A 27476-nucleotide genomic window follows, 5' to 3' on the forward strand; every position below is an offset into this window, starting at 1 on the left:
CCTGTGACTGATGTTTGGAATTGGAGTTTGGTATTTGTCATGTGATTGTTTTTTTCTCAGTAGTGTGGACAACAGTCAGAAAGTCAGAGATTACTTCACCATGTGCCATTGGTGTAAAAAAGGAAACTGAGATGGAAGTTTAACTCACTGAAACTTCCAGAAAGTAATCTATTTATACTCCGCAGATTTCTTTGCCATTATCTTCTTTATTTTCCTTTGAGTCATTTGCACCAGAAGAATAAACCTTTAGGAAAAACTTAATAAACATACACTTTCTAATAGGTTACACTCTATTAATATGAATACCACATATATTTGCTGTTCTCTTACCACTAAATGCTCCCTCCTTCACCACCACTAGGGGGTGTAGGTGCTACACTGTTGACACAATAGAGATCAAGAAAACATATTGGAAGGCTGCAGCATCTTACAGAGCCTGCGTGGTACCAACCAGATGTTATGAATTTTTTATATCCAAATGAATAATTTCCATTCTGTCAAAATCAATGCCACCACTTCACACAAACATTAAGACTACAACATCACACAAAACAGAGACAACCTGTGGCAGTAATATCACAGGCAATGTGGAATAGTAGCACCCTCTGCTGTTGTAACAAATAAACATTGACGCTACAGTTTTTCTACACATTTCTACTATTTTCGAGAGTGCATGGCTTCATTGCAGCATACTTCTGTATATTTCCATTAACGTCAAATCTAGGTCATGCTGTATTCCACGCTGTGAACAGGAATGCTTTCTGTAGGCTGATATTTGTCTGTAGCTGTGACTGGTGTGGTTCACATCAGGGTGCATTTTGATACCCAGGATGCTGATGATCAGAGAGAGATGGATAAAACTCAATTACAGTCACTTTAATGATCACTCAGCCAAGCTGGTACAATATGCAGCTGCACAGTTCCAACATCATCACACAGCCACAATAATAAATAAGGGCACATCATAAAATGTGAAATATCACCTTCAAATAACAGATAACATACAGCATGTCACATATACGCAACAGTACAACAGCATCAACGTTATTGCTGCATATCACTGTCAGAGAGCAGGAGGTCCAGACACAGGGACACACACAAACACACATATACGCACAAAATGAAGTTCATGCATGGTTAAACTCAGCCGCACTGCGATATGGGTCACCTGGCACAGTGGTGTGCACGGTATAGTCAGCGTGACTAGTGCCTGCCTGCATGCAAAACAGAGGCACAGACACACGGTGAGATACAGGAAAGGGGATGATAGACAGATCTCTGGGACTCACACAGTGTTCCCATACTTTATGAGAGCTTAAGTTTAAGAGTGAGCTGTGTGCACATGTCTATGCGTGTGTAAGTGTGTGTGTGTGTGTGTGTGTGTGTGTGTGTAGGAGGACTGGCTGTACTTCATGCATTTGTGGAGCAACTAAGGCCTCTGGGGGAGAAAAAATACTCAGATTGGTGTGACGCAGAGATCCTGACTAACACACAGACACACACACACAGCCACCCACGCACGCACACACACACACACACACACACACACACACACACACACACACACACACACACACACACACACACACACACACACACAGACAGAGGCTTAAAAACAGGGATTAGAACTATATTTGTAGGTGTGAATGGAGAGCAATATTTTCTTTCCCAATCTCTCTCTCTGTATTATGTGATCTAAAAAGTGCCTTTGATGTGTTCTCTGATCCTGTGTGTTTTCCATTACGCTCTCCCTTGTGGCTCCTGGAGCTCGTTGGCCTATTCACTGGGCTCCATAATGAGCTGCTAATTATCCCAGGACCTCATCAAGTCTCTTTGGGCCCGCAGCTAAGCCTCCTCCTCACACAGGTTGGCATGGTGACCGTAGGGGATGGGACCTGCATGGAGGAGGCCACCAAAAGGACCGGCGCAGCTTCACTCCTGCTCTCTTCTACTGAGGGCGAGAGAGGGGGGCACATTTTTTTCACTCCCAGGAAGACAAAAGAGAGAGAGTAGGAAGTGTGTAGATAGAATTAGCTTAAGCATGGCTGGTATAAAATTTATGAATTTTAGTTGTTTGTTTACAAGTACATGTGCGTGTGTGGGTTTGTGTGTTTCAGTCGTGCATGAACCCATATTATGGGAAAGTTCTGACCTCTCTGGCAACTTCCACACTGATTTAGACTCCTCTGGCAGCACTGGCCCCTTCCCATTTCCTGTTTATGGTGTCCTGGAAACAGGGCATGTTCAATTCCTCTGCTTTAGCACTATAACATAAAAATGTACATGTACTGCATCTAGCAAAGAGCCGCAGTCTCATACCTCAGCACGCACAAGATCTGCAGCTCTGATGCTGCAGTGTCTGTGACCAGAATTAGATTCTTTAAATGGCGAATACAGAAAAATGGCCGGTAGAAAATTCCAGATTTATGGAGACATTTATCATCAAGGTTTTCATATAAATCACCTCTTAAAATTCCCTAATTCAAAGGCACCTCCAATTTCCTTTAGTTGCTAGGCAACCATAGAGCGCCACAGTGATGCTTGGAGTTAAAGGCTGGCAGCCCAGTATTGTAAAGTGGATTGTGGAGTGAATCACTGTCTTTTATAGCTCTGAGGTTCCATTACATGGTCAGCTGACAGTGACAATGATGCACTGTCACAGCCTATTTATCCCTCTGGTGTATCCACAAGCAAATTATGTCAGCCGAATGGTTGTATTGGGGCTTGTGCAGTTTGACCACTGCCACTGGACAAGCAATTACCCATTATAATCATTAGGGCATATTTGAGAGATTTAATAACATATGGTACTTTTGTTTGAGTGTTGAAAATTTGCCAACATGATATTTGATAAATTTTTTCATTGTGCTCTATCCATCAATGTCTATGAAGTCTATTTAAAGTCTGCATGCCATATGTGATGTCTGATATTGGTCTGTATGTGTCTGCATTTAGATCTCTTTTCTTTTAAGCTGTATTCTACTCAGGGCTTGATTAAACCACTATGGGGCCCTGATAAAAAAATGAGCTTTTGGATCCGTTTGACCATCTGTTCCTCCTGCTCTCTGTGCGTGTGATCCGTCACCTCCAAATTCCTATTTAAAGCACACTGCAGACTATACATGACAACATTCTATTTTACCTGGAGACCCAAATACTAACTGCCCTAGTTTTGCTCACAATTTAATTTAGGACTATGCACCATGTAAACACAAAATCACCTAAAAATGTATTTCTTAAAGCTACATATTGATGCTGGGGCCCCTCTATAAGACGCTTTAGGATGAGACAATGGAGTGTTATAGTGTCTTTCTGCTCATTGTTAGCTTAAAATAAATAGGCAACATTTTCACCACAACTTTATAAGATAATATGTGATAATATATATGTTTTATTTATAGGTTGTTCCGTTGACCCCAAGCAGTAAAATGTGGGACATTTGGGGCCCTGTTGCAGTTGCCAGCTTTGATTGTACTATATCTGCAGATGTTGCCTTATTTTTTTTATTCTAAAAAATGAACAAACAAGAGTCTGCAGCCACGCTAGCTGCTCTGTGAGGATGTACTTGTAGAAATGCCTTGCGCTAAATGCTAATGTCAGCATGCTAACATTTGCTATTTAGCACTACAAACCAAAAATGTCAACTCATCCTCTGGGGACCCTGAATGTCTGTACAAAATCAGTCTAATAGTTGTTGAGATATTTCAATCTGCATTAAAGTGGAGACTGACTGATGGACTGACATTGCCATCCCTAGAGCCATGGCTAACAAAATCAGATATTTCATGAATTCCAAACATAATAATATTCATGATGCACATTTTTGTGTAAATCATTTTTAAACACTCCCATTCAAACCATCATTAAACTCCACATTACATGAATGGAGGATGTTAAATGTCAAAACCACAGATTGCAAATACTTTAAGAAACTATTGGCCCTTTGTGTGTTTGTGTCTGTGTGTGCCCATTTGTGTTACATGTTAATTAGAGGCTCACATTCCTGAGGTCTATACTGTAGGCGTGGTCGCCTTGCGTATGACTTGTTGAATCTGGACAAAACAAAGACCACAGTATGAGTGGAGTGGATAGATTCCCTGCGTATGACCTCACACTCAGTGGGAAAGCTCTCTCTTTTCGCTCTCTCTGTTATAGAACAAACAGCTCATCTCTAACACACTCCTACTGCAGGGCGATCAGACCTTGGTAGAAGGACATTATAGATACTTTTTGTAGTTTGATTTTCCAATATATTCTTATTTTTTTAGGTATAGCTAGAGTATGGGTGGGGATTGCTGCAAAGAAAATTTGGAGTGTATCTTCCAACAGCACAGCATTTAACAATCATCCTAGTGTACTTTATAGCTCTAAGTCTATATGAGGCACTTACATTCCGCCCATCTGATTCAGCAAGCAGTTTTAAACAAACATTGAGAATTATTTTAGTGTTTGACCATGGTTTGATGGTATCTGCATTCCTTCTGCTCTGTACCCAGGCTCCTGCCACACTAGAGTGACACGGGTGGATTGAAGCCAGACATTGTCAGCTCATTATCAACACCTTGTCAGCCAACTTTCTCCACTCCACAGCTCTCCCTTCCTGTGTGTGTCTGTGTGGGGGGCTGTTATTGTGTGTGTTAAGAAGACTGTGGGACGACTTCAAGTTGAAAGATGGCTCCATGCTCAGTCTCCTTGTCTGGGGATTACAGCTAGCTGCCTGAGGAAAGCTGCACAGAGCCAAATTAAAGGATGTGAAGGAAATGCTTATAAGCAGGCATCAATCTTTTGAATCTGGTACCTTTTATCTCTAGTTACTTGTTGTCTGTCCCTGAGAAATCACTTGCTGTTTATCACAGGTACAAACAAGCACATCACTCAAGACACAGACTGCCTGCCTCTTTCTATTTCCGTTACAAAAACTTCTGTTTTTATTATTTTTTTTACATCCTCTTTCAGATGTCAGCAGGTTCCATATGTGTGTGACTATAGTGTTTGTGTGTGTGTACATCTGCAAAGCACTTCCTGCTCTCTGACAGTGCTGTGATAGGAATATCCTCCTACTGGGCCAGCTAACGGTTAAGCCTGGCCCTCCTTTCATTTCACTCTCTACGCTGACATGTTTTCAGACTGTTTCACAGCATACCACACTTTTCTGGCTCCTTATGTACTACACAGAAGTTGCCAGATGTGAGAACAGCTGAAACAGACAGAGAGAGAGACAGACAGAGAGAGAAAGAAATGTGTGTGAAGGGTAGTGATGAAAATGGAGGGGGGGTTCAGATGCTGTTTATAGCATAAGAGCCACTGTTCATTAGCAGTAAACAGAGAGAGAGAGAGAGAGAGAGAGAGAGAGAGTCACCAAGAGGAGGGGAGGAAATGAACAATGGAGGGGAAGTGATCAGTAATCTGCAACTGTAGCTGTCAGCCTCCACTGCAACAGCCTGTCTGGATCTCATTATAGGTAAATTAATTTGGCTTAGGGGCCAAGGGCAAACATACATGAGGGTTTGAGGAAGCATGTGTGTGTGTGTTTGTGTGTGCAGGAAAGTACAGATAAATGGCGAACGCTGTAAGAAGCAAAGACGTAGTTTGCATATGTTTTGGTCCTGTGATCCTCTGCATGAGCTCCTTTTGGAAATCTGTTTGTTGTTTGTTGTCATATTTTATCTCTTTGTCATATTTAATCTCTGCACTCATCTTAATATATATTCAAACCCTTGACTTTGTTTATTAGGAACTAGACAAGCCAGTTGGAATTTACATGATAAAATATATAAATAGATTCAGCATTTGGCAGCTAAATGCATTGCCATTCACTGGAGATCTACTATTTTGCCACTCTTTCACACTGGTGGATCTCAAATTATTTAACACTTGATAAGGTCTACTGTAATATCAAGATTTTTGGAAACATTTCTGTATCTTAATATATAGACCTTATTTTAATCTTCATTTTTGGTGTATCTGTGTACAGTATATTGTTTTTGTGTGTACCCATCTATGGGTTCCCTTAGACAGAACATGTGTAATGATGTTACAATCATAAGTTACAAGTGTAATGATGGTTAGGCATTGAGTATGGCATTGAGTATGTATTAGTCTATGGTATATATCCATAATAAAGACAAAAGGTGGTGGTGGGGGGGGGAAAGCAATAAGAGGCACCGAAAAGAGGGAAGAAGTTGAAGAAGAGAGCAGAAATAGTTAAGAGTGTAAACCAGGCAGGGAGAGAGAGTGTGTGTTTGTGTGTGTGTGAGAGAGAGGGAGGTCTGTGCAGGGAGACGGAGCTTGCCGTCTAGAAAACAGCATCTTTCCCTCCACTCTGCTCCTCCCCTCTTCCCTCTCGGCATCTCTCCCACGCTCCAGAACTCAGCCTTCAGCTCCCTGGATACTCCCAAATTCTCCCGAGGTACAGCCTGTTTGTGTGTGTGTATATGCATTGAAGCTTGCGTGTGTGTGCGAGTACTTGACGCTGTGCTCAATACTTTCCGTGTGTTTCTCTCTCTCTCTCTCTCTCTCTCTCTCTCTCTCTCTCTCTCCATGCAGCTGAGGTGGGCGTGTGGAGCCTCTGACCCTCTCTCGCCCACTCTCTTTCTCTGTCTCTCCCTCTTTGCTGCAGCTACAGGGGGATATGGATGGACTGCGTTTACCTCCACTCATCGAGGAGGCTTTGGACTCTACAGGTCTGTGCAGCTGTTTTGTCAGTGTGTGTTTATCTGCAATTCTGTGCAGTTGGATGCCGTGTGGATATTTTTAGCCCTGCACTACAGATAGATATGATCAGCCGAAAAGGTAGAGGGTCAATGTTATCTCTGTGTTTACACCTAAAGTGAGGGATGGGGTGGTGAACTGAGTAGGCGGGGGAGCTGGAGAGAGGTGGTCAGGTGGTAGGAGGTGGGGACATTATTGTGGAAGCCCGTCTTTATTAGGAGCTGTGGTCGAGCTGACAGACTGACGAGAGGGCATTACTGTCAGCTGTGGCATCTGTGGACATTTGATGGAGGCTACATGGTGCCAGGTAAAGGATGGATGGCATTAGTCATTAGTCTGGGCTGTGTTAGGTGTTGCATATGTTATTCTGAGGCTGAGTGAGAATGTATGCAATGTGGAGTCATGCAATGTTGGATGTTATTTTAGTTCAGATTTGAATTCTTTCTATACTTTATGCTTAGATTGTTTTCATCTCACAAATTAATTCTTGTGGAAGACTCGCTTAGCATATAGTGGGTGTGTTGGACAGCTGCTGTTAAGATTGTTTGTACCACTGAATGTTGCTGTATGTTTGGCACAATGCATCTTTTTTTGCCTCATACAGAATCAGTACTGTGCAACAGTTAAGGGAAGAATGTGTGGAATGTTTTTTGTGTCTGTGTGTCCCAACAAGGAAGAAGAGTGTGTTTTCTGCGTGTTTTGAATGGCCGTGCAGACAGAGCAGCTCTGTGTGGGACACTGCTAGGAGGATGTTTATTGGTGTGGAGGGGCTCAGGGTCAACAACCCTTTGACCAGTGGCCAGGTTGCCAGAATCTGGCTTTCTTTTCCTGTGTAGTACTATCCTAAAATTGAACTTTCAATAACATGTATTTGGTGGATTAAGCCCCCGCTCTGCAAAGTTAGCTGTAGACTCACTTCTGTTATAAATGTTCAGTGAGTAATTTCCTTCATTACATTTATTATGCTGAAGCCTGTGTATTGACCATCATAACATGGATGCTGTCTCAGGAGAAATTCTTCCTTCCTTCCAAGCTTGTTCCTGTTATCTTAACTCTGGGGACCTCTTTCCTTTTATCACAGCCTGAAGCATGCTTTTAAAGGCGGAAATTCAGCGTCTAGTGATGGCAAGTGTCTGGCTTAATGTTGCATGAATCCTGACTGATTGACAGTAATAAGGATAGACATAAAGCAAACGAAAAGTGGATTGAGCGACGGCTAGTTTGAACTTTTGAATTACATACACTTGGGGATCTAAATGGATTAAGTGCATTTATTCTGTCCTGGCTGAGGTCAATTCTAGCTAGACATCAGTTTAAGTTCTTCAGACTAAACCATATTTTGTTCTGAAAAACAAAGGTGGATTTGTTCTGAACAGTAGTTATTTTCTTCGCTTTTATTTTCAATGCTTTTTCAATCCTGCTGGGAATGAATACCACACTGCACTAGAAGAAATGCTTATAAAAACATTTGCTACACCTACCAACAGGGAATACAGATGTTCTCACACAAACACACGCTCCCACTGATCAATAAAACCATCAGAGGCTGATTTGACATTTGCAAGCTGTCTGTGTATCTTACAACCATTGGCCACCATATTGTTCCTCCCACTTGCACAAATTGCCAACCACATCTCTCTCCATCCTTCTCTCTGCTTTCCCACTCAATATCTCTTCCCCCTCTTTCAATTGCAATCCTCTGCTCTCTTCAACGCCCACACACCCTCCAACACACACATGCACGTGTATGCGTATGCATAGACACACACAAACCTTTGCACCTGCCAGTGCCTCAGCCCACACAGCATTTCTCTCCTGTCCTCTCCTGCTTTCCCTCCACTCCTCTCCAGTGTTGTGCCCTCACGTTGTGAATTTCACATCAGCGGTGAAGGGTGCACAAACAGGATTTCTCTGGAACTAATAAACAGCAAAGTTGCTGCCTTAGACAAACTTAGTAAATCTGGGAGCAGCAGAGACATCTGAGAAAAACAACAATGTGAGATTCTCACATCAGTGTTTAACATTTCATTTTAAAACTGGCTTTCAAGGCACTCTCCACGTCCCTGACAAAATGGAATGTGCCACATGTTTTTTTATTATTACTGTCTTGATTGCATAATGGAACATTTTTTTAAACTTTTGAGCAAATAGAGAAGGTTCATGAACTCATGCGGCCTCTTCATGCAGCTTATTCTATGGATTTAAAAAAAACAACAACTTTTCTTCTCCCTTGCAGAAATGCTCGGCATTGTCAACCTATCATTAGTGCGCCATCTCTCTCCCTCTGGGTCTTTATCCTTTTTGAATTTGGCAGCTACATGTTGAGCTGTGGTATCCTCTCTTTCCTCTGTGATTTAAGTGATGTTAAACCTTCCAGAGAGATTGCTTTCAGGTGGGAGGCACTGATTTGTGATCAAATGGATTATTACCGTATCACTTGTTTTCATGCTTTATCTGTCGCTATTAATATCCCTTAATGCAATAGCTACACAACAAGAACAACACACTCATACTGCACCACCACACGTTACCATAAAAAAGCATATTTCCTGAATCAATTGCCTACCGTATATACACACTGACACAGTTTTTGTGCATGCTCATCTAATGAGGCCAAATTATAGTGCAATGCATCTCTATTCTGTTGACCCACTTTCTCTTATTTCCCTTTGAATGTGCAAACATTGGATTTTGCCATTTAAATAACAGAGTGGCTCATTAAGTCAGTCCAACTCTTGGGTGCTTGTGGTTGCAGTTTCTTTTCTGGTCTTCTCCTGCTGCTGTTGTTCCTCACTCTTCCTGGAATTTTTTTTTGGCTCAAAGTACTGAGAGAGAAAGAGATAAACTCACATTAACCTCAACAGACCTCCACCCCTGTAGTTCACTACGCATCTGGAGCTGTTGAGTCTTGCGCAGTTTGAAGTCAGCAAATCTCATATGATGGTGACTTCACTGTGTGGGCTTCATGAAGGGACACCCGATAAGATCACTTGGGCTTCTCTGTGGGGAAGAGCAAATGGCAAACAGAGAGGTTTCCATTGTAAGCAAAGCTGTGGACAAAAACACAGCTTTATTACCACGGGGATTTTCCATATGGTGGACCCCTGGGTTGTTGGTGTGCAGAGGTCACCATGGAGATGAAGTAGTGTATGGCTTCACATGACACCTGTTAGTTTCATGAGGAAGGGAGCAGCTGGAGTGCCCTCAGGCCATATCATAACACCTTCTCCTTCCTTGCATCTCTTTTATTGTCTTCTCCTCCTTTCCCCTTTTGCTCTCACACAGTCTCTACATCTTTTTTGACACCCCTCCCTGCTCCGTCTTATGTGTTGCTGAGGAAGTGTGCCAGTGCAGGGGAAAAGCTACAACATCAGTGCTGGGCTTGCTTCAAAGCTGGGGTAGGAGGGGGGTGGTGTGCATTATGCATAGCCTCCTACACAGCTGCAGGGATCCATAGCGTATGTACACATTCTTAACACATGCAGCTTAAACATAGCAGACTTGTATGATCATATATGTATATATAGGCTCACCAGAAGTGGGGCTCAGAGATCATACAACACAAGTGATACACAAGCCTGCACATAGTGTATATACGGACACAGGTACAAGTACATGAGCATAAAGAGGTGTCCACACACAATATATACTCATGCACACCTGTCAAGCTTGGTTCAGCACAAGGCACCCATCTCACCACACCTATAGACAGCCTCCAGCTCCTGTTTCAGTGAGCTGTCATTTCTTTTCACAGCTGATTTGACTCCAGATGTTCCTCTCAATACCATCAAATTAGATATTTAACTAGCAGTCACAGGGAGAGAATGGAGTGAGTTCTCTTGAAAAATGCTTTGCACCACATTTTAAATCATATAGCACCTGATTACATAAAGCAGTATGAAAAATGAAGATCAAGTTTGGAAAAAACGTGTTAAGGTAAAATGACCTTATGCAATCCCTATGCAGATATATCTTGTTCAGTATATTGCTATCTACTCTATCACACTGTAAGATTGAGTTTCAGTATTTGCTGCATATTTAATGTACAGAACTCTAACTGCAGAATAACACTAATTGTTTTATGGAGAAAGGCTTTCCTTTAGTGCCAGGTTAAAGCAGCTGTATGTCCCACTTCCATGCATCTCCCAGCATGCCTCTGTTTGCTAAAATCCTCACTCTGCTCCTCAATTTTGCAAAGTGCAAATTTCATTACACTCCTCACTCCATCACAGAACACCAAATCGGAAGCAAAACAAAGGACTTGTGTTGCCACATTAATGTTTAAATGTAATCCCAGACAGCTATTCCGAGATGCTGACAAAGAACACTCAGCCTGCTTGTTGTCTCGGCACAATGTTTGCAGTGACATTCTCAATGTGTTTTGCTGCAATGTGATTACGAAGGAATGTGCTGTGGCTAGATAAAGCCATCCTCTCCCTGGAGCTGTAACACTGCTCCTGAGATGACTCTCCAGCCCGTCCCTGCTCTTATATGCATGCAGCATCCATGTCTAATGCAATCCCTGCGTGACTAAAGACCAGCACTGTGCCAAGTATGCAGTGAAGTGGTCACTGCAGCTGATTCTGCTGCACAGTGTGTTTGACATTCACTCACAAGGTGAGGTGATAAAGCTTCTTTAAGGAGAGAAATGATTAACAAGCTGTTGGGAAAAGCTAGTAGGGGTGGCTCTGTAAATAGGTTTTGTAGAGTTGATGGGCACAGAATAATATGTTGAGAGGTGCCATAATAAGGTAGAGGCTAATTCCTTTGCAAAGATGCTGTCACAGGAAGTTAATGAAAGTTGAGAAGGGTTTTCTTGCCCACCACATCTGTCCAGTATTAGTGGACGTCCTAAACAATTTCTGAAAGCCCAGCAGCAGTGCAGAAAGTGTGTAAAAAGTGAGTGCTATACTTCATTCTTGCCGTGTTTTCACTGTAATCTGACTACAGTATCACAGTTTGTTTCTGATCAGCTATAGTTTGTGATCATTGGAGGACAGTCTGAATGCTACATCTACAAAACCAAAGAACTAAAATACAGCACAAATCACATGAGCCAAAGCTTTCCGAGTTATTACACCCTGAAGGATTTGGATGTGAGTGATATTCAGTGGGAAGCCTTTTGTCTCTTGATGGCCTTTAGCTGCCGCTGGCTATACAAGCAGCTCCAGCTCTCTTCTTTATGACTAACTCATTACAGCAGCATCAAAGTTTAATGATAAAATAGCTCAGTGCTCATGAAACCGCTCACACACCTCTCAGGGGCTGCATTGTTTAAATGAACATTATTATAAGACAGAAAGGAATAAGGATGCAGCCTGCTGCTAATGACACACATATATGATAAAATAATATGTTGCATGTGCGTGTGATGGAAATAGTTACATCTAGTGAGGGGAACAACAAGGCAGAGAAATAATTACCACAAGAAATGGAAGCATCCCCTGAGCCAAGATTACAGCGGTGAGCATCACTCTTAATTAGGTAGATCTTTAGTTAATGCTTCACTCTGTCCCCTGCTGCACCTTTTTTTATCGTCACATCTCTCTATTCCCATCTTTCGGCAAACACCATTCCCCTCTCCCATCCTCACACTGTCTGAGTACAAACAGGAATTGTGAGGCACTTGGAAACCACTCAAACATGAATGTCTGATACTACATATCAATTTATTTCTGAGATGGACTTGTTGTTGCATGTTATTGAGAAGTAAAAGAGAAATGAGAGCAGGCCAGTGTGTAAGATTGAAGCAGAATTTTCTGGGTTGAGACAGTTATTGAGGTACAAGTGATCTTCTACTTTTTAACTGTACCCGAGAGCAAACTAACATTGTGAATATAATCTCCATTTAAAGCTCTGGTCTTTCCTGCCTCACAGCAAATCTCATCTGACTAATGGGAAAAGGCTTTTCTCCCTCATCAAATGGGAATTTACCATCATGAGCTGTAAAAGATGCCCTCCCTTCTAGTTTTCTGACCTGCTCTGCATTTGTCTGTGCGGCTCTAGCAAGCAACAGCTGTTATAATGTCAAATCAGGTTTATTTGTATAGCCCTACATGTTATACAATGTCTCACTGGGCTTTACAGGCCCAGATTACCAGCTCCCGAGCCAGCCCGGGCTGTCTACAAGGACAAGGAAAACAAAAGACAATAAAAATGGCAGACCACCGTGTAACGTGACACAGTGTAATACGACAAAGACATGTGTTTGTCACATCTTTCTTACTATGCTAGCTTGTGTTATTATGAACTTTGAGGTGCATTGCTGTGTGGTGAGTCACAGTGATTGCTTCAGCATACAGGCCCACCTTCCCCCCATCTCTCTCCACTTTGTGTCAGCTAACTCACTCCACCTACTGGTCAGAATTCAAATTCACTGTGCCGAAAGAGGAATGTAAAACAGGGTGATGTACAGTATGTTTCTTGTAATCAGTTGTTATCAACATGTGTTCTATATTAATAATGTCTCACTTAACAACTACATAGTATCAAAACTTTGACACACTAGACAGTTTGACATTTTTAGGCATGCAATCTGTATAGTATAGTCTGCATTCTTCCCCAAGTGAATGGATTTCTTGTTTTCTTTCTAACAAAATCTCAGCTCTAATCTTGTAAGAGGGCTGTCAGTAATTTTGCATATTTAAATCGGTGTGTTAAATTAAGGTACACAAGTGGAATAGAGGTTGGCATACAAAGGACTCAATGTCACTTTAATCACAAGATGGTGCTGTTGATTCAAAAGAAAACACAATCTATGCTGCGTTTAAAGCATGACTGACTTTGGGTGATGACAGAGAGGTTTGTCACCTGTAAATCTCTCTTTCTGTCTCCCTCTCTTTCCCTGTCAGGCATCCCTTTCTAATATCGCTATCATCTTTCCATCAGATGATCTGTGCGATCTAAAAGCAGAGTGCAGCCCCACCATGGATAACGAGATAACAGCGAAGGAGAGAGGCGTCCTGGAGGAGAACAACGAGAAGGAGGAGATGGACCAGGAGAGAGCTCAGGAGGAGGAGGGGGAAGAGAAGAAGCTGAAGGAGGAGGAAGGCGAAGGGGAGGAGAAGAGGAGGAAGGAGCAGGAGCCGCTGACAGAGGAGCAGGAGCTGGAGGAGCTGAGGGCCCAGGTGCTGCAGCTGCTGCTGGAGCTGGAAGATGCCAGAGAGACCTCCAACAAACACCAGGAGAGCTTCCATGAGCTTCAAGGTGAGACCTCCAGACTTGTATATGGCTGTCACCACTGAGACTGTATTCTTATACTATTTATTCATTATTTAATGCCTTGAAACATTAATCTTCTTTTATCCCAATCTTTTATTCATTATTTAACAACAGCCATCTGACCTGAAATTAGGATCTATGAAACCAAATGCAAACATCTTCCATATACCCTAAATCCTGTCATCCTGGGAAAATGTTCTGCCATTTAAAGGCAAATTCCGCCATTTGTCAACCTGGGTCTTATTCTCATATTTTTGCCCATTATGACTATTAGTCATGACAACATTTTACTCACCGTCTTTGCTATAGAGATTTGTGAAATGCAGGCAAAAATCACAACAACTTGGTAAAGGAGCCAAAGAAGCTACAGCACAAGCTACATCTCAAACATTTATGTATTTTTGAGTCCAACTTAAAGTAAACCCCTGGAAATCCCTGTAGCTCTTGCAGTGAACAGTATAGCAGTTGTAGCACCATTACCCACAAATGGAATCTTCTATAATATATTCTTCTATTATATCTGTATAGTGGCATTCAATGCAGTCTGCACAGTGTGTAGCTTGTTATTTTACTTTTGCAATTCGGAAGCATGCAGACACTTCTTCTTGTGCTTGCTGCAGCTACTTCCCAAGTATAAACCCAAGCTAAATTAAAAGCGAGCCACAGCCTCACGCTAATGTTACCAAACTGGTGTGCTTGCATAAATATGGTGGGTAAATCAGTGGCAAGTTGACTATACGATGCACGGGCATGTTTCACCAAATTTGCAACATGCAAGCTGAAATTTGTAACGTGAGATCATTTCCTCCCCCTTTAATGTTGACAAGATTTACCATTAAAAACAAACAGTATACTTGCAACCCAGACATGAGCATGCGAGAGCCTGACTCGTAAATGTATCTGCAATTTGCATTCGACAATCATTTGTGAAACGTGGCATTGGCGCCATTTTCAATCTGTGTGTGAACAGTACTTGCAATTTGCTTTTTGTGAAATTGGCCTCATTTTACTACAACCGGTCAACATCATTCTTGCATTTGTGTTTTTTGAGCCCAGGTTTCACAAATCTCTACAATGGAGGAGGTGGGCAAAATGTTATCTAGAGCCAATAAACAAAGTGGACAAAATGTGAGAATAAGATCCAGATTGACAAATAACAGAGTTTTCTTTTAATCTCAAGTGAATTATCAATGAGCAAAACAAGTTTAAAAAAATAACAAAACAAAAACACAATTAAACACAAAAATTTATGGCCCTTCTGCCATCTGGAGTCTTCTGTCTCTTTGAATCAACTTCATTTATGTTGTAAAATGTCATGGGAATGGATTCCCGTTTGGGTAATCTCAACCTTAACTTTTATTACAGCAAAATAAACATTTCACTTTGCATCTCAGTGATTGTTCACATTTTCTTTACTCTTTACACACAACCACAGTAGAAAACCCTGTCCTCCACTTGGACAACTTAATTTTCCACCCGAGACATCTCCTGTTCATCACAATCTCGTTGAACATGTAGAAGCGTAAATGTTTATATGCGGTCACTGACATGGTCAGTTCCTCATAGCCGCTAAATGGAGCATCACATCATACCTTAGAAATGATGAGCGGTAATGTTCAGGGACACTAGCAGTGAGTAAGGCCTTGGGAATGGGGCTACAGTGAGCTCAGTGTGTGTGTGAGTATTTATGAGTGTGTGTATATGTCTGTGTCATACTAAAAGACATGGTGTGGTGAGTTCAGATGTTTGTCTGGCAGCGGTAGAGGCATTCCTCAGACAACTGCGTGCATGCTGAGGGAAGCTTCTAGACTGGGTGTCCTAGACCACAACAAGAAATCACTATTGGTCAACACCCACTGGGAACAGTCAGCTGTTCAGGTTGCTGGCAGCTGTTGGGGGGTGCAGGTGGTGGGGGTCCTGAGTGTACATGGTCAGAGAATGACATAAGGTGATGTGTAGGTAAAGATCAAGGGTATCTCTATGACTGTAGATGATTATTAATGCAAACTGCCAATCATGTTAGACTCACCAGTTACTACTGCTTGTAATATGATGCAAGTAGATAATAGGGGATGGCGGGTGTGTGACTAAAAGCGCTGGAAAAATCTGAAGACAGGAAATGAGAACTACTCAGGGGGAATGACATTATGGCCAGCAGGAGAAGAATCGGAAGCAGGATATTGCTGATTAAAGGGTTGGTTGAGGCTAAGAGCTGATGCTAATACTTGCTAATTAGCACTAAACACAAAATACAGCCGAGGCTGATGTGTATTTGGTGATAAAAATAAAGTATCAGACTAAATTAACTGTTGTGCTAGAGGACTTCATCCTCTGGTTTCACGAATATCTGCACAAAATTTCCTGGCAACCTATTCTAGATGTTGAGATATTTCAGTCAAAGTGGTGGACCGACCGACTGATATTGCCATCCCTAGAGCCATGCTACTAGTGGCTAAAAATTAGAGCTACATCTTGAAATATCTCTGTGGCTAGATACCACTAAGGGTAAGTAAGAAAATATGTTATTTTTTTGTAATTTGGGTAAATTGATCCTTTAAGAATATGCAGGCTCAACTGACCTTCCTCTGTTCAACTAGCAGCTGTTGTTGTATGAAAACCACTAGTGAATCTGCCCAGAGAAATGACTTGCATGACATACTAATAGGAATGACATACTAATAGGAACCAAAAAGAAATATAAGGTCAAAAATAGCAGCAAACCAAAATCTGTGAAAATAGCAGCCAATAATCTGCTTTATTTTGTTCTGCTGTACTTAAAAGTTATTAGATTCAGGAAGAAAAGACTGTTAAAATGGATATTTATGAATTAATATGCTGACAAATCTTATACTAATACTGATGGTCCTGCTCACATTGTATTTACCACACAGACAGACGTAAAACTGCTTGTGTCATCCAGTCATGCCTCAAGGTTGAACAGCTTATCAAGTTGTCATCTTTCTATTGGCCTACTGAAGTGACATTTTCCTCTTATCTCTCTGCCCACTCCTCCCCACTCCTCTCCTCACCTCTCCACCAGGTCTGTTGGAGGATGAGCGTCTGGCCAGTGCCCATCAGGCTGAAGCCTTCACACGCCAGATTCAGAATCTACAAGGTATCAACATAATGAAACATTCAGCAATTAAGTTGCAATCGTTTGGCTTATTGATTTGGGGGCATTGTCTTCTTTGTGACACAATTATTCTTCAAAAAGTCTAAATAGAACTATGTGCTCAGTCACAAGGGGTGAATAAAACACACCTCAGAATCAACACAGTACAACTCCATCTCGCAAAAACACCCTTAAACAAAAAGAGACAAAGAAAAATAGAAAAAGGAGGAGCGGAGTGTTATTTTTAAAGCTGCAAGGTATTTTTCGGTCACTTGGGGGAATGCCAAACTATTTCATGACGCATCTGCATTTGTGCAAAATTTAGGCCCTATGTCTAAACTGTTATTACCGAGTTATTACTGGTTTTATTGACATTACCTTGTATTATTGTTCTATTGTTGTTGTTATTGTGAGAGATGGTGAAGATCTTCCTTTCCTGAAAATACCAAACTAATAATCTGAATCTGACCCTGAAAAAAAAAGTCTGTTACCATCTGTTACATCAGCTCCTCTTTCAAACAGTACCCACACATACAGCACATACACACACACACACACATGCAAGAACACACCACCCACACGCACAAACCACTGTTGCAAAACCTCAGGTAAGATCATATACACACACATATACACCCATACTGATACTGTCTCACCCACACATCCCCCATAAAGAAAACCTAACATTCTCCTCCTACTCTCCCCCACAGCCCAGCTGCGTTCTGTGCAGGAGGAGATGGACAGCCTGGAGGAGGAGAAGGAGAGCGAGCTGATCGAGGCCCAGGAGGAGCTGCGTGCGGCTCAGGAGGAGGTGCTCCTGCTCCAACAGACGGCAGAGGAGGCGGCGGCAGAGAGGGAGAACGACATCGCCTCGCTGCAGGAGGAGTTGTGTCGCCGGAGGGCTGAGCTGCAGCGCCTCAGCGAGGAGACCCAGGAGTACGAACTGGAGATCACCACGCTGAGAGCCGAGATCAGCATGAAAAGCCAGCGCAGGGAGGCAGAGAGGAGAGAGGGTGAGGGACGAGGAGCATGGAGAGGAAAGATCAGTGTAGAAACAGAAGTGAAAAAACACGAAGAAGACAGGTCTAGATGGATGTCAGAGAGAGACGGTGGAGGTGGTTTCGGAAGTTTGCTCCCTTACAATATTGTTTTACTTACAGTACATCAAAGTTAAAATACAATAAGTCTTGGTTTTACACCTCATCTTCACACCTTGTGTAAACAGCCATCAGTGAGAAGGACACAGTAAAAAACACAAAGACCTACTGTCTCTGCTTGTACTATGGAATATATCCAGCTTACTATTTACTGCACAAATAGCCCATGGTCTTTGTGGCTGAACACAAAACAAAGCGTGATGTTATGGGTGTTCTTATTCCATGCTCACATCATGTTAGAATCCCGCAGTCAAACACATAAATCATTTGTGGGGTTTAATAAATATTACAAATTACAAATGTGACTGCTGAGTGTTGCGAGGGGAGTGGTGTGTGTGTGCGTGCGTGTGTGCAGATGTGTGTGTGTGTGTGTGTGTGTGTGTGTGCATTTAGGATACCAGGGACATGAAGTCATGAGGGAGAGGGACACACACTTCTAACACGTGATGTCATCGTTGGGCTCTGCAGCTGAGCCTGGGCTGGGACTGAGGGAGTTCATAATATTTAGTTGTTGTGCTCTTTCTTTAAAACTTCACCCAAAATGTATTTCATATGCAAGTAACTCACAGTTCGCATCCATTTTAAAGGAGTAGTTTGACATTTTAGGTTCTTTGCTTTCTTGCAGACACACTGTGGTTTAACGCGGGGGTTATGCGCATGATTTTTCAGTAACTTCCTGGAGTCTCTGCTGGTTGCTTGGCAACTGGTCCCAGCCAAGAAATGGTCCAGCACATAACCTGTGTAAAATGGCAAAATGTCATTTTTACACTTGGGTTTTTGTACGGATTAAACAAACGAGATATCATATTTTGATTATGGGGGCTGAAGAGATGCTAGTAGGTGGATTTTGTTACTGTTGGACAGAGCCAGGCTAGCTGTTTCCCCCTGTTTCCAGTCTTTATGCTAAGCTAAGCTAAACAGGTGCTGGCTACAACTTCATATTTAAGAGGCAGATAATGAGAGTGGTATCAAGTTTATCATCTTGGCAAGAAAGCGAATAAGCGTATTTCCTAAAATGTCAAACTATTCCTTCAATATAATCTATACATGTTGTAATGATGTTAAGATTAAAGATGAGCTCTACTGACCTGCATCGTCTTAATACCTTTGTCTCTGACCTTCCTTGTTCTGTCAGGTGACGTGGACCTGCTGAAGGAGGAGTGCCGTATGCTGAGGGAGGAGTGTCAGACCCTGAAGGAGGACAACAGACGTCTCTCTGAGAGGCTGCAGCTGCTGCAGAGACAGAGGACATGGTGAGAGGTCAATGACTGCTCACTCATCAGCTGTGCTTACTGGATCAGCTGGAGGGGATACCCTCTGGAATACTACCCCTCGTCCCAGCCATTCACATCATGTCTCATTTAGAAAAGACTGGCCACCTGTTTAATCACTGCAGTAAAACTGTAATATCATACGAGGGATTACACAAAAGTGCTGAAACCATTTGTTTGTTAATTGATTAGTAGATTGTCAGAAAATGAATTGACAACAATTTTGAGATTGAAAGTTCATTCTTGACCTTGGAAACGATCTCCCCACAATAAAAATCGGAATCAGAAATACTTTATTGATCCCCGAGGGGAAATTCTTTTGTTACAGCAGCTCACTATCACGTCAGTGCACACAGGAATAGAAGTACTAAGCAAAAAATATAATACACTATAATACAGGTCAGATAAATTAAGTACCAAGTGGATATAAGTATAAGATATATTTAGTAGCTGTTCTGACATTTTTTGAATGCATCACACGATCTTCCTCAGCAAATCGGGAACTGGGTTTACTCCATCTGCTTAGGAAGATCTTGTGATGCATCGAAAGCTAACTTTATTTATAGCACTACACAAAACAGAAGTTACATAGAAACAGAAACTGAAACAGAAAAAAGAAAAGGGAGATAGAAGAGACAGAGAAGACAATATATACAACAGGGAGAAATAACCCACAAAGTAATAGTAATAAAATCAAGAAAAAGCCAAAAAAACAACAAATTAGTTTTAAGATGCTTTTTAAAGATGTGCAGTGATTTGGCTTCTCTGAGACTTTGCAGTAGGCTGTTGTAGAGTCAAGAAGTAACAATAACAACAGCATGATGAACCAGAAGAGCTACTAAATGGGCCTTATGGTGGGATTGTTTTTTCATCAACAATTTAAAAAAAATGATTATTCAAATCAAAATTATCAAACAAAAATGACATTCTCAACATTCTCTATTTCCAGCTTCTAAAATGTGATTTGCTGCTTTTGTCTGATTTGCTTTAAAAAAATGTAATTAAAAAAATTCAGTTTTAGTTTTTGTTGGTCAGACAAAACAACATGAGAAATTGCAATGGGACTTTTTCATTGTTTTCTGACATTTAATAGAATAACAATTAACTGATAATAAAAATAAATAATTTTGATTAGTTAAAAATTAAAATAATCCTTAGCTGGATATATGTGGCGGCATGTCTGTAACAGAAACACAAAGAATGAAAAAACAGTGTCTCCATCAGTTATCAGACTTTGTGTACGCCATAAAGAAATCTGCATACTGTATGTGGCAAAAAAAATGCTAACTAGCTCTCTCTGTAGCCTTTGATCACAGAAACTATTAGCCCATTTGGAGCCCATTTTTGAGCTTTCAGATATTTCAGCTGAAACTGAAAGTATATTGTTTTTGCTCACCATTACTCCTTCCGTCCAGCTCCAGTGTCTACCTGTCACTGAAGGAGGAAGACGCAGGGGAGGGCACAGAGGGGAAGGAGATAGAGACTGGCCCAGATGAGGTCATGACAGAGAGCTACATGACCATGGCCCAGTCTGGGAACTGTCGCCTGGTGGACGCCTCCATCCAGAAGAATATTTCATTTGATGGGAAGCCTGTGACACCAACCAGCTGGAACGGAGGCATCGGGGAGATCTTCTCCCTGAGAGACCAGCTCAAACAGGCAGAGGAGAAGGCCTTGCAGGTTCAGAGAGAGGTACGATGCCTTAGTGTCTAAGCAATGCCTTGGAAATATGAATAAAACAAACATTCAATCAAATGCACTAAAATTGATTCCAATAAATGCCGTCAGTCCAATACTGTAAGGAAAAGACTGAGAATTTGACCTCTGTGTCCTCCAGTGTGATGGTCTGAAGATGGAGCTGCAGGAGCTGCAGGTACTGTATGACAGCAGTCAGAAGGAGAGAGAAGAGCTGGAGGAGGAGCTGCAGCGCTGCAAGGCTGAGCTGGAGAAGCTGTCAGGGGGGGCTCAGGTGAGGGACAGACATGAATAACATAGTAGTATACAGTTGGTATCAGATGTCTGAATCAGAATCTTTAGGAGTTAAGTTATGTGGTTAGTTTTGCATTCTTGACTGGAGATTCCTGAAGCATCTGTAGAGCAGGTTGTGTTGTTTCTCAATTCATTTATTTTAAAATTTATGTCAACTTACTGTACTCTAGAAGTAGGTTTGAGAATTTCCAGCCATGATTTCTACATGATTAAAGAAATATGATGCTTTTTCTTTGCACCTACACTGTCAACTAACACATAACACACCTAACATCACACCTACTGTTTCCTGTGTCTGTTGAGCCCACATTTTATGTGTCTCATAATGTAGCAATATATGTTTTGATATGAACTGACCTGGCCTGTCAGCCCATATCAGTATTTATTGTGTGCTTTGGGCTGGGGAACCTTTCCCCCCGCTGTGTCTATGTTCTAACTTCTCTGTGACAGCAATGCTTTAATACTGTTGTTGGACAAAAACACAAAATCTGCAAAAAAGGCATTCAGGCATCAAGCAAAGAATGCCTTTTTTATCATTAAATCCGAATCCGAGGTGTCAGATATGTTCAATAGAGAAAAAGTCATTAAAGGAGCTTTAGATTTTTGAATGCTTTTTTCCTACCTTCTGTTCAATTTAATAAGGTGCTGTATGAAAGTCAACTTGCAGTGAAATGAAATGTCTCAAATAGGTAGTTGAAACAATTAACAGTGTTCCCTGTTTTACTTTTGTCACAGTTACACTATTATTGCAAAATAATAATTTTGAAAGCATGGATAGTTTAGAAAGATCACGCAGGATTTGTGTTGTCAAGTGCTAATGGGAAACTCCAAACACCCAAAACCTTTTAACGCAAGAAGCTACAGCACCAAATTCCCTGTCCTTTTCATGACGTCTATATTTGCTTATTGTTTGTCCTCTGGGTTTGACTTTTTGACGACACAGTTTGTGAACGCAGCACAGTGTGGCACTAGAACGCATCAACCTGAGCACAATCTGTGGTTACAACTGCATTACCACGCAAAGACAGAGTCAATATTCTGCTAGTTGATTTTCATACAGTTTTAAAAGGAATGGATACCAACTGCTACCTTTAAGGACAGGAAATATGCATCCAAAAATCTTTAAAAAATAAACAAACAAACAAAACAACAAACAAACTATGCTATGTTTTGGAAATTGGTTGGCGGCAATGCAACACACTGTATGTGTGTGAACACTAATATGGTCCTTTATGTTTTATGTAGTTAGAAACAAACAGGACTAAAACTCTGTGTTTTGTCTGCAACAGCCGTGATGAGATGTCTCTGCGTTGTGTCAAACTGTCTACCCGTGCCTGTCTCTGATGCTGTCCTTGTTCTCTGAATGTCCATGACCTCTCAGCCTGTATGACAAACAAACAAATTTAGCAAAACATAAAAACAAATGAACTATAAAACGAGGATAGAGAGACAAAAATACCACCATACTGCATGCTGGTCACAACATTCATGCTGTATGTCTTTCTTTTTCTGTCACCATAACATCACACGCAGCCAATAAATGCCACATAGGACTGCTCACACATACTCACATTGAGTTGATGTGTATGTCATCATAAAGTTATGCATTGTTTGTTTAACAGGAAATGTAAATCACAACCCTCCCCCTTTATATCACAGCCATAGACCATGTCACACCTTTAATTTAGTGATCTGTAGTGGTGGTCCATTTGTGCTGTTGTCACACCATTTTTATCTGTGTATTTATTATTTGGATACCTCAATTTATCCATTCATTCATTCCCTTCATTCCCATGGTCCTTGTTTGTTTTTATTCCCTCCTCAGAGATTCATCCATCCATCTGAGCACCCTGTTCTCTCCATCCCCTTCATAGGAATGATTGTAATAGTGGCTGTGGTCTGGTGCTGGTTGTCGGAGCTGGCGTCCCAGAGGGCAAGGTATGGGAGGAGCTTATCTCCATTTGATGCGTAATGCTGCGAATGGTTCTTACACACAGATTAAAGAGTCTTCACCCAAATAACGTTAAAAAAAAAGTTTCTCACACACCGTATCCAGCTGTGCAGATAGTTTTGGTTTTATTTGCTTAGGTTTTGATTTACCCGTTTGTGAGAATTCTGTCTTAAGGCCCTTTCAGACCCAATGCGACAATGGCACCACTGCACTCTGAAACCCTTTCAACTAGATAGAACATTGGACGCAGAGTGCACTGAAGCCAGCGGCGAGCGCTGCGCAAATTGCATTGTGTCTGAAAGGGCCTTTGCCCCGATACAATAGGTGAAAAGAATTTTGTTCCCGTTTACTCTGGATAATTCACAGAAACTGTTGGTTCACACTGTCAACAATTTTCATAGGAACTATGTCTTCAGAAGAAAGTAGTTCAAAGAAAACTGTGGACAGTGTATTCTCTGGATTATCCAGAGTAATCATGGAACTATGTGTTGCTGGATTTTTTTTTTTAATTCACCTTCGTTGTGTTTGGGTGGAGGCACAAAACCTGGGCATGGCATCTGCATGGCTCGATACCACAAAAGGTAAGTGGGAAAATATGTTTTTGTGTTAGTTGGGTGAACTGACCCTTTAATATAAATCATTGCTCAAGATTCATTTAGAGTGATGGGATGGGAGGGTCTAAACTGAAGAAAGTTCAAATTTGAAAGAAGTTAAATAATGATATTAAGCATTTATGGTAGCTGAACGTGGGGCGGGTGGGCAGTTTGGCAAATTATAACAAAATATTTCCTTGAATGGCATTGAATAAGTCATTTACAGGAATAGTTCAAAATTTTGGGAAATGTGCTTATTTGCTTTCTTGCCAAGAGTTAGATGAGAAGACTGATACCACTCTCATGTCTGTACATTAGATATGAGACTACATCCAGGAGACGGACAGACAAACAGTTGTTTCGTCAAGAAATAGTAACACGTACCTACCCTAACCCTTGTTTTTATATTTCTATTTGTGTACAGGTAAAACAAACAAGATACAACATGTTAATTAGTGAGCTTTAGAGGTACAGTACATGTATTTTTGAATTTTGGACAGAGCTAGGCTAGCTACTTCCCCTTGCTTCAGTTTTTATGCTAAGCTAAGCTAATCGCCTCCTGTCTCCAGCTCCATACTTAATGTACAGGCATGATGGTGGTAACAATCTTCTCATCTCACTCTCTGAAAGAAAGTGATTAAGTATATTTCCTAAAATGTCAAAGTATTCCTTTAAAACCCATAATGGTTTATCTATGGCTGATTGATAGCCGCTACTGACTCTTAACACTGACTTGTCTGTCTTCCCTCAGGGGAGTGAGGTAGGTTGGAACTCCATTTTGACTATCACTGCAGCCACAGCAGTGCTACTAATGATGACTAGCTTGTTGAGAGCTCTCGTCCGATGTTGATTGGATGGGCAACAACTGCACAGGGACAGACGTCTGCTTCAGACCAGCCCTCGGTCTCTCCTGCCATGTCTATAGACTGAACTGGAATTCTGTAAATGTGATAGAGCTGACAGCTGTGTAGTAGAAAATGTATGGAAAATGTTGTCTCAAATGAGAAGGTACTACATGCACACAGAGAGTGATGTGCTCAGTGTCATTTGAGACTGCTGTGATGATGAATTGACCTGCAGAGAGCCCACATGAGGAAATGATCTCACTCCACTAAATGTATGCTAGTGCTGTGTCATTCCTCCTCTGTGTCTGTGAATATTATTATTATTTTCTCTCCTTTAGCTAACAATGTGATAAAATGAAGGTTTTGATTATTAATGTGCACCAAATGGTTTTCAATTTATTTAACCATTGTTTATTTATTTATTTGTTTGCTTAAATATTGTTCATGTCTCTGAGAATAATGACAAACATGGAGTCTGGACATTTAATGCACTGAAATCCCTGAAATATATATACACATGCCCTTTAAATATTAACAGAAAGAGCAGTTTGCATTTTTTGTTAATGAGTTGACTATGAATTATTAATTAACTTATTACAACATACCATTACCAACTATCCTGCCACTGTATTTCTCCCCCACACAACTTTGGAATTTGAAATTGATTTCTTTACATTGTAAACACAAATGACATGCTATTATAAGGAGAACAGGCTTGGCTACCTAAGCACCTGTCATTGTAAGCTCAGTGTATGTATAAGGCTGATGTTTAACCCGATGTTACCCCTCATGGGTGGAGCCAGCTCTTCTTCAGTGTTTTTCAGTTATGTGCTTTGCTCCAGGCTCTGTCACGTCCACCTGCCTCACAATTGTCTTGTGTTTGACTCTGAAATTAGACAACTCCCACCTTCCCCTTTGATTATCAGTTAACCAAGATACCAGAGAGTCATTGCAGCATTTCTGATTCATCTTACCCACTTTGAAAATCTAAAATCTCACACCCACAACTGCATTATTAGACTTACAATATGATTTGTTGTAGTTTTGCTATGTGCTAGTAAATATGTGCTAGTAAATATATCTCAGCAAATTCTAGGATGATTGAGCTGTATTGATTTGGAAGTGGAGAAATCAACTTTTTTTCCTCCCAGCAGGATTTAAATGGCTTGATTTTTCCAAGAGTACTGTTATTTAGATTAATGGTGATCACAGGTTGTGAAAATGTTGCGCATTCATTCCCTTGTTTACTGACGACACGTAACATGTAACGAACAGCAGATGTGATAAACACCGATTGACATCCGGTCACACCTAGATTAAACCACTGATGCGACTGAAGTGAAAGATCAGGGTTAGTTAGCTGTGAGAGTATTTTAGAAATTGATGTGGTTCCAAAACATGTAAATAGGAAGGTGTTAGCTTGTTTAAGCATCAATTACAATAAATATATTTATATGTGGAAGGATTCCTATTATTGTTTACATTTGTGAAATGTTTTTGTGAAAATATTTTAGAACTGAAAAAAGCATGTTAGAAAACATATAGAAGCACAATATATAATTTATGCTGATTCTGTCACTTTGTATTTCATGTAAATAGATGTGACATATAGTACTATGGGAGAGATATTTCTTAAATCCATTTGTACTAGCTTTGTAGAAAGTTTATTCTATTTTGAAAGAGCATCGTATATTTGATAGCCAAATTATATGCTGTGTAAATGTTTATTTAATGTGACGTTATTGACTGATTAACTACTAGCATTGCTAATAATTGTCAGTACCTCTTTGTTCAAAGGTGATGTAGTCATTGCATACATTTATATTGCATTTGACCTCAGTTGCCAGAAAGAGCAATATGATTTCTGTTTTTTCCAGTCCAGTTAAAAGTCCAGTTAAATTTCAGAAATGTATTGAAGTCTTTTCTGAAACATTTGTCTTTAAACAGAACCTTGATAAGCAATGCCTGGCCAATGTTATTTCTGCATATGAACATACACTAAGGAAATAATGTGCCACTGGACTGCAAATGTTGTCGCTGTCTATTTAAAAATGATCAGTTTCAAATTAAATTCCCTTTGACTGCAGTGGTACAACAACTGAATGTTGTCTGAGTCAGAACATTATATTTCATTATTTCTGAGCTTATATTTCATGGATATTATCTTTATCATAGTTTCACAAGCTTCTATATTGCACAGTGTTTCTCAGCTTGTTGCTTTACATATTGATAGCATTGTTGTTTTCAATATAGTTGTGGCTATTTTGTTACCTGGAGGTCTATTTTGTACTGTAAATGACTTGAGAAAATAAATATACCCACCCCACACAATGTCTGAGAGCTTTCTTTTCTTGGGAGGTGGCCTCACTGGCAGTCACAGTCTCATGGTTTAAGGTGTCGTGCAATCCCATTCATGAGATCATGAGCAGTCAACCTGAGTGAGAAGCATCTCTCTGCTGGCATCACATTACATGGGTTGAATGGCTATTAATAAACTTCACTCCAGAGACGTGACATATGCTCATAGACACAGATTCTTTACAGATGGCAGGGACTGGTGTGTCAATGTTGTTGATGAGGGCCTCTACACTCATTACTCATTTGCCACGACTCATGATTTACTGAG

General features: G+C 41.0%; 1 protein-coding gene across 11 annotated transcripts; it reads left to right on the top strand.

The window, feature by feature from the left end:
• Positions 1 to 5347: 5347 nt before the first annotated feature.
• Positions 5348 to 27176, top strand: LOC122874938 (coiled-coil domain-containing protein 136-like). Of its 11 annotated transcripts, none has more exons than XM_044193510.1 (10): positions 5348 to 6409; positions 6547 to 6683; positions 13600 to 13917; positions 16973 to 17047; positions 17755 to 18057; positions 19337 to 19454; positions 20888 to 21164; positions 21310 to 21441; positions 23287 to 23399; positions 24757 to 27176. In XM_044193510.1, exons 2-10 carry the CDS (start codon positions 6632 to 6634, stop codon positions 24767 to 24769), a joined length of 1401 nt encoding a protein of 466 aa, XP_044049445.1. In that variant the 5' UTR covers positions 5348 to 6409; positions 6547 to 6631; the 3' UTR covers positions 24770 to 27176. The 11 variants fall into 11 exon arrangements, 10 of the variants coding, with proteins under 10 accessions (XP_044049445.1, XP_044049451.1, XP_044049446.1 ...); XM_044193511.1 differs by having other exon boundaries at positions 5414 to 5461; positions 6620 to 6683; XM_044193508.1 differs by having other exon boundaries at positions 5988 to 6409; positions 13563 to 13917.
• The last annotated feature ends 300 nt before the right edge of the window (positions 27177 to 27476 follow it).

The sequence above is a fragment of the Siniperca chuatsi genome, linkage group LG4 (genome assembly GCF_020085105.1).
Source record: "Siniperca chuatsi isolate FFG_IHB_CAS linkage group LG4, ASM2008510v1, whole genome shotgun sequence".
Taxonomy (NCBI): domain Eukaryota; kingdom Metazoa; phylum Chordata; class Actinopteri; order Centrarchiformes; family Sinipercidae; genus Siniperca; species Siniperca chuatsi.

Bases quoted from the DNA above. Each gene is read 5' to 3' on its own strand.
- LOC122874938 (XM_044193508.1), top strand. From the start codon at position 6,636: ATGGACTGCGTTTACCTCCACTCATCGAGGAGGCTTTGGACTCTACAG. The intron at 13,918-16,972 runs GTGAGACCTCCA...CCTCTCCACCAG, and splicing joins GAGCTTCCATGAGCTTCAAG to GTCTGTTGGAGGATGAGCGT. The intron at 18,058-19,336 runs GTGAGGGACGAG...TTGTTCTGTCAG, and splicing joins GGAGGCAGAGAGGAGAGAGG to GTGACGTGGACCTGCTGAAG.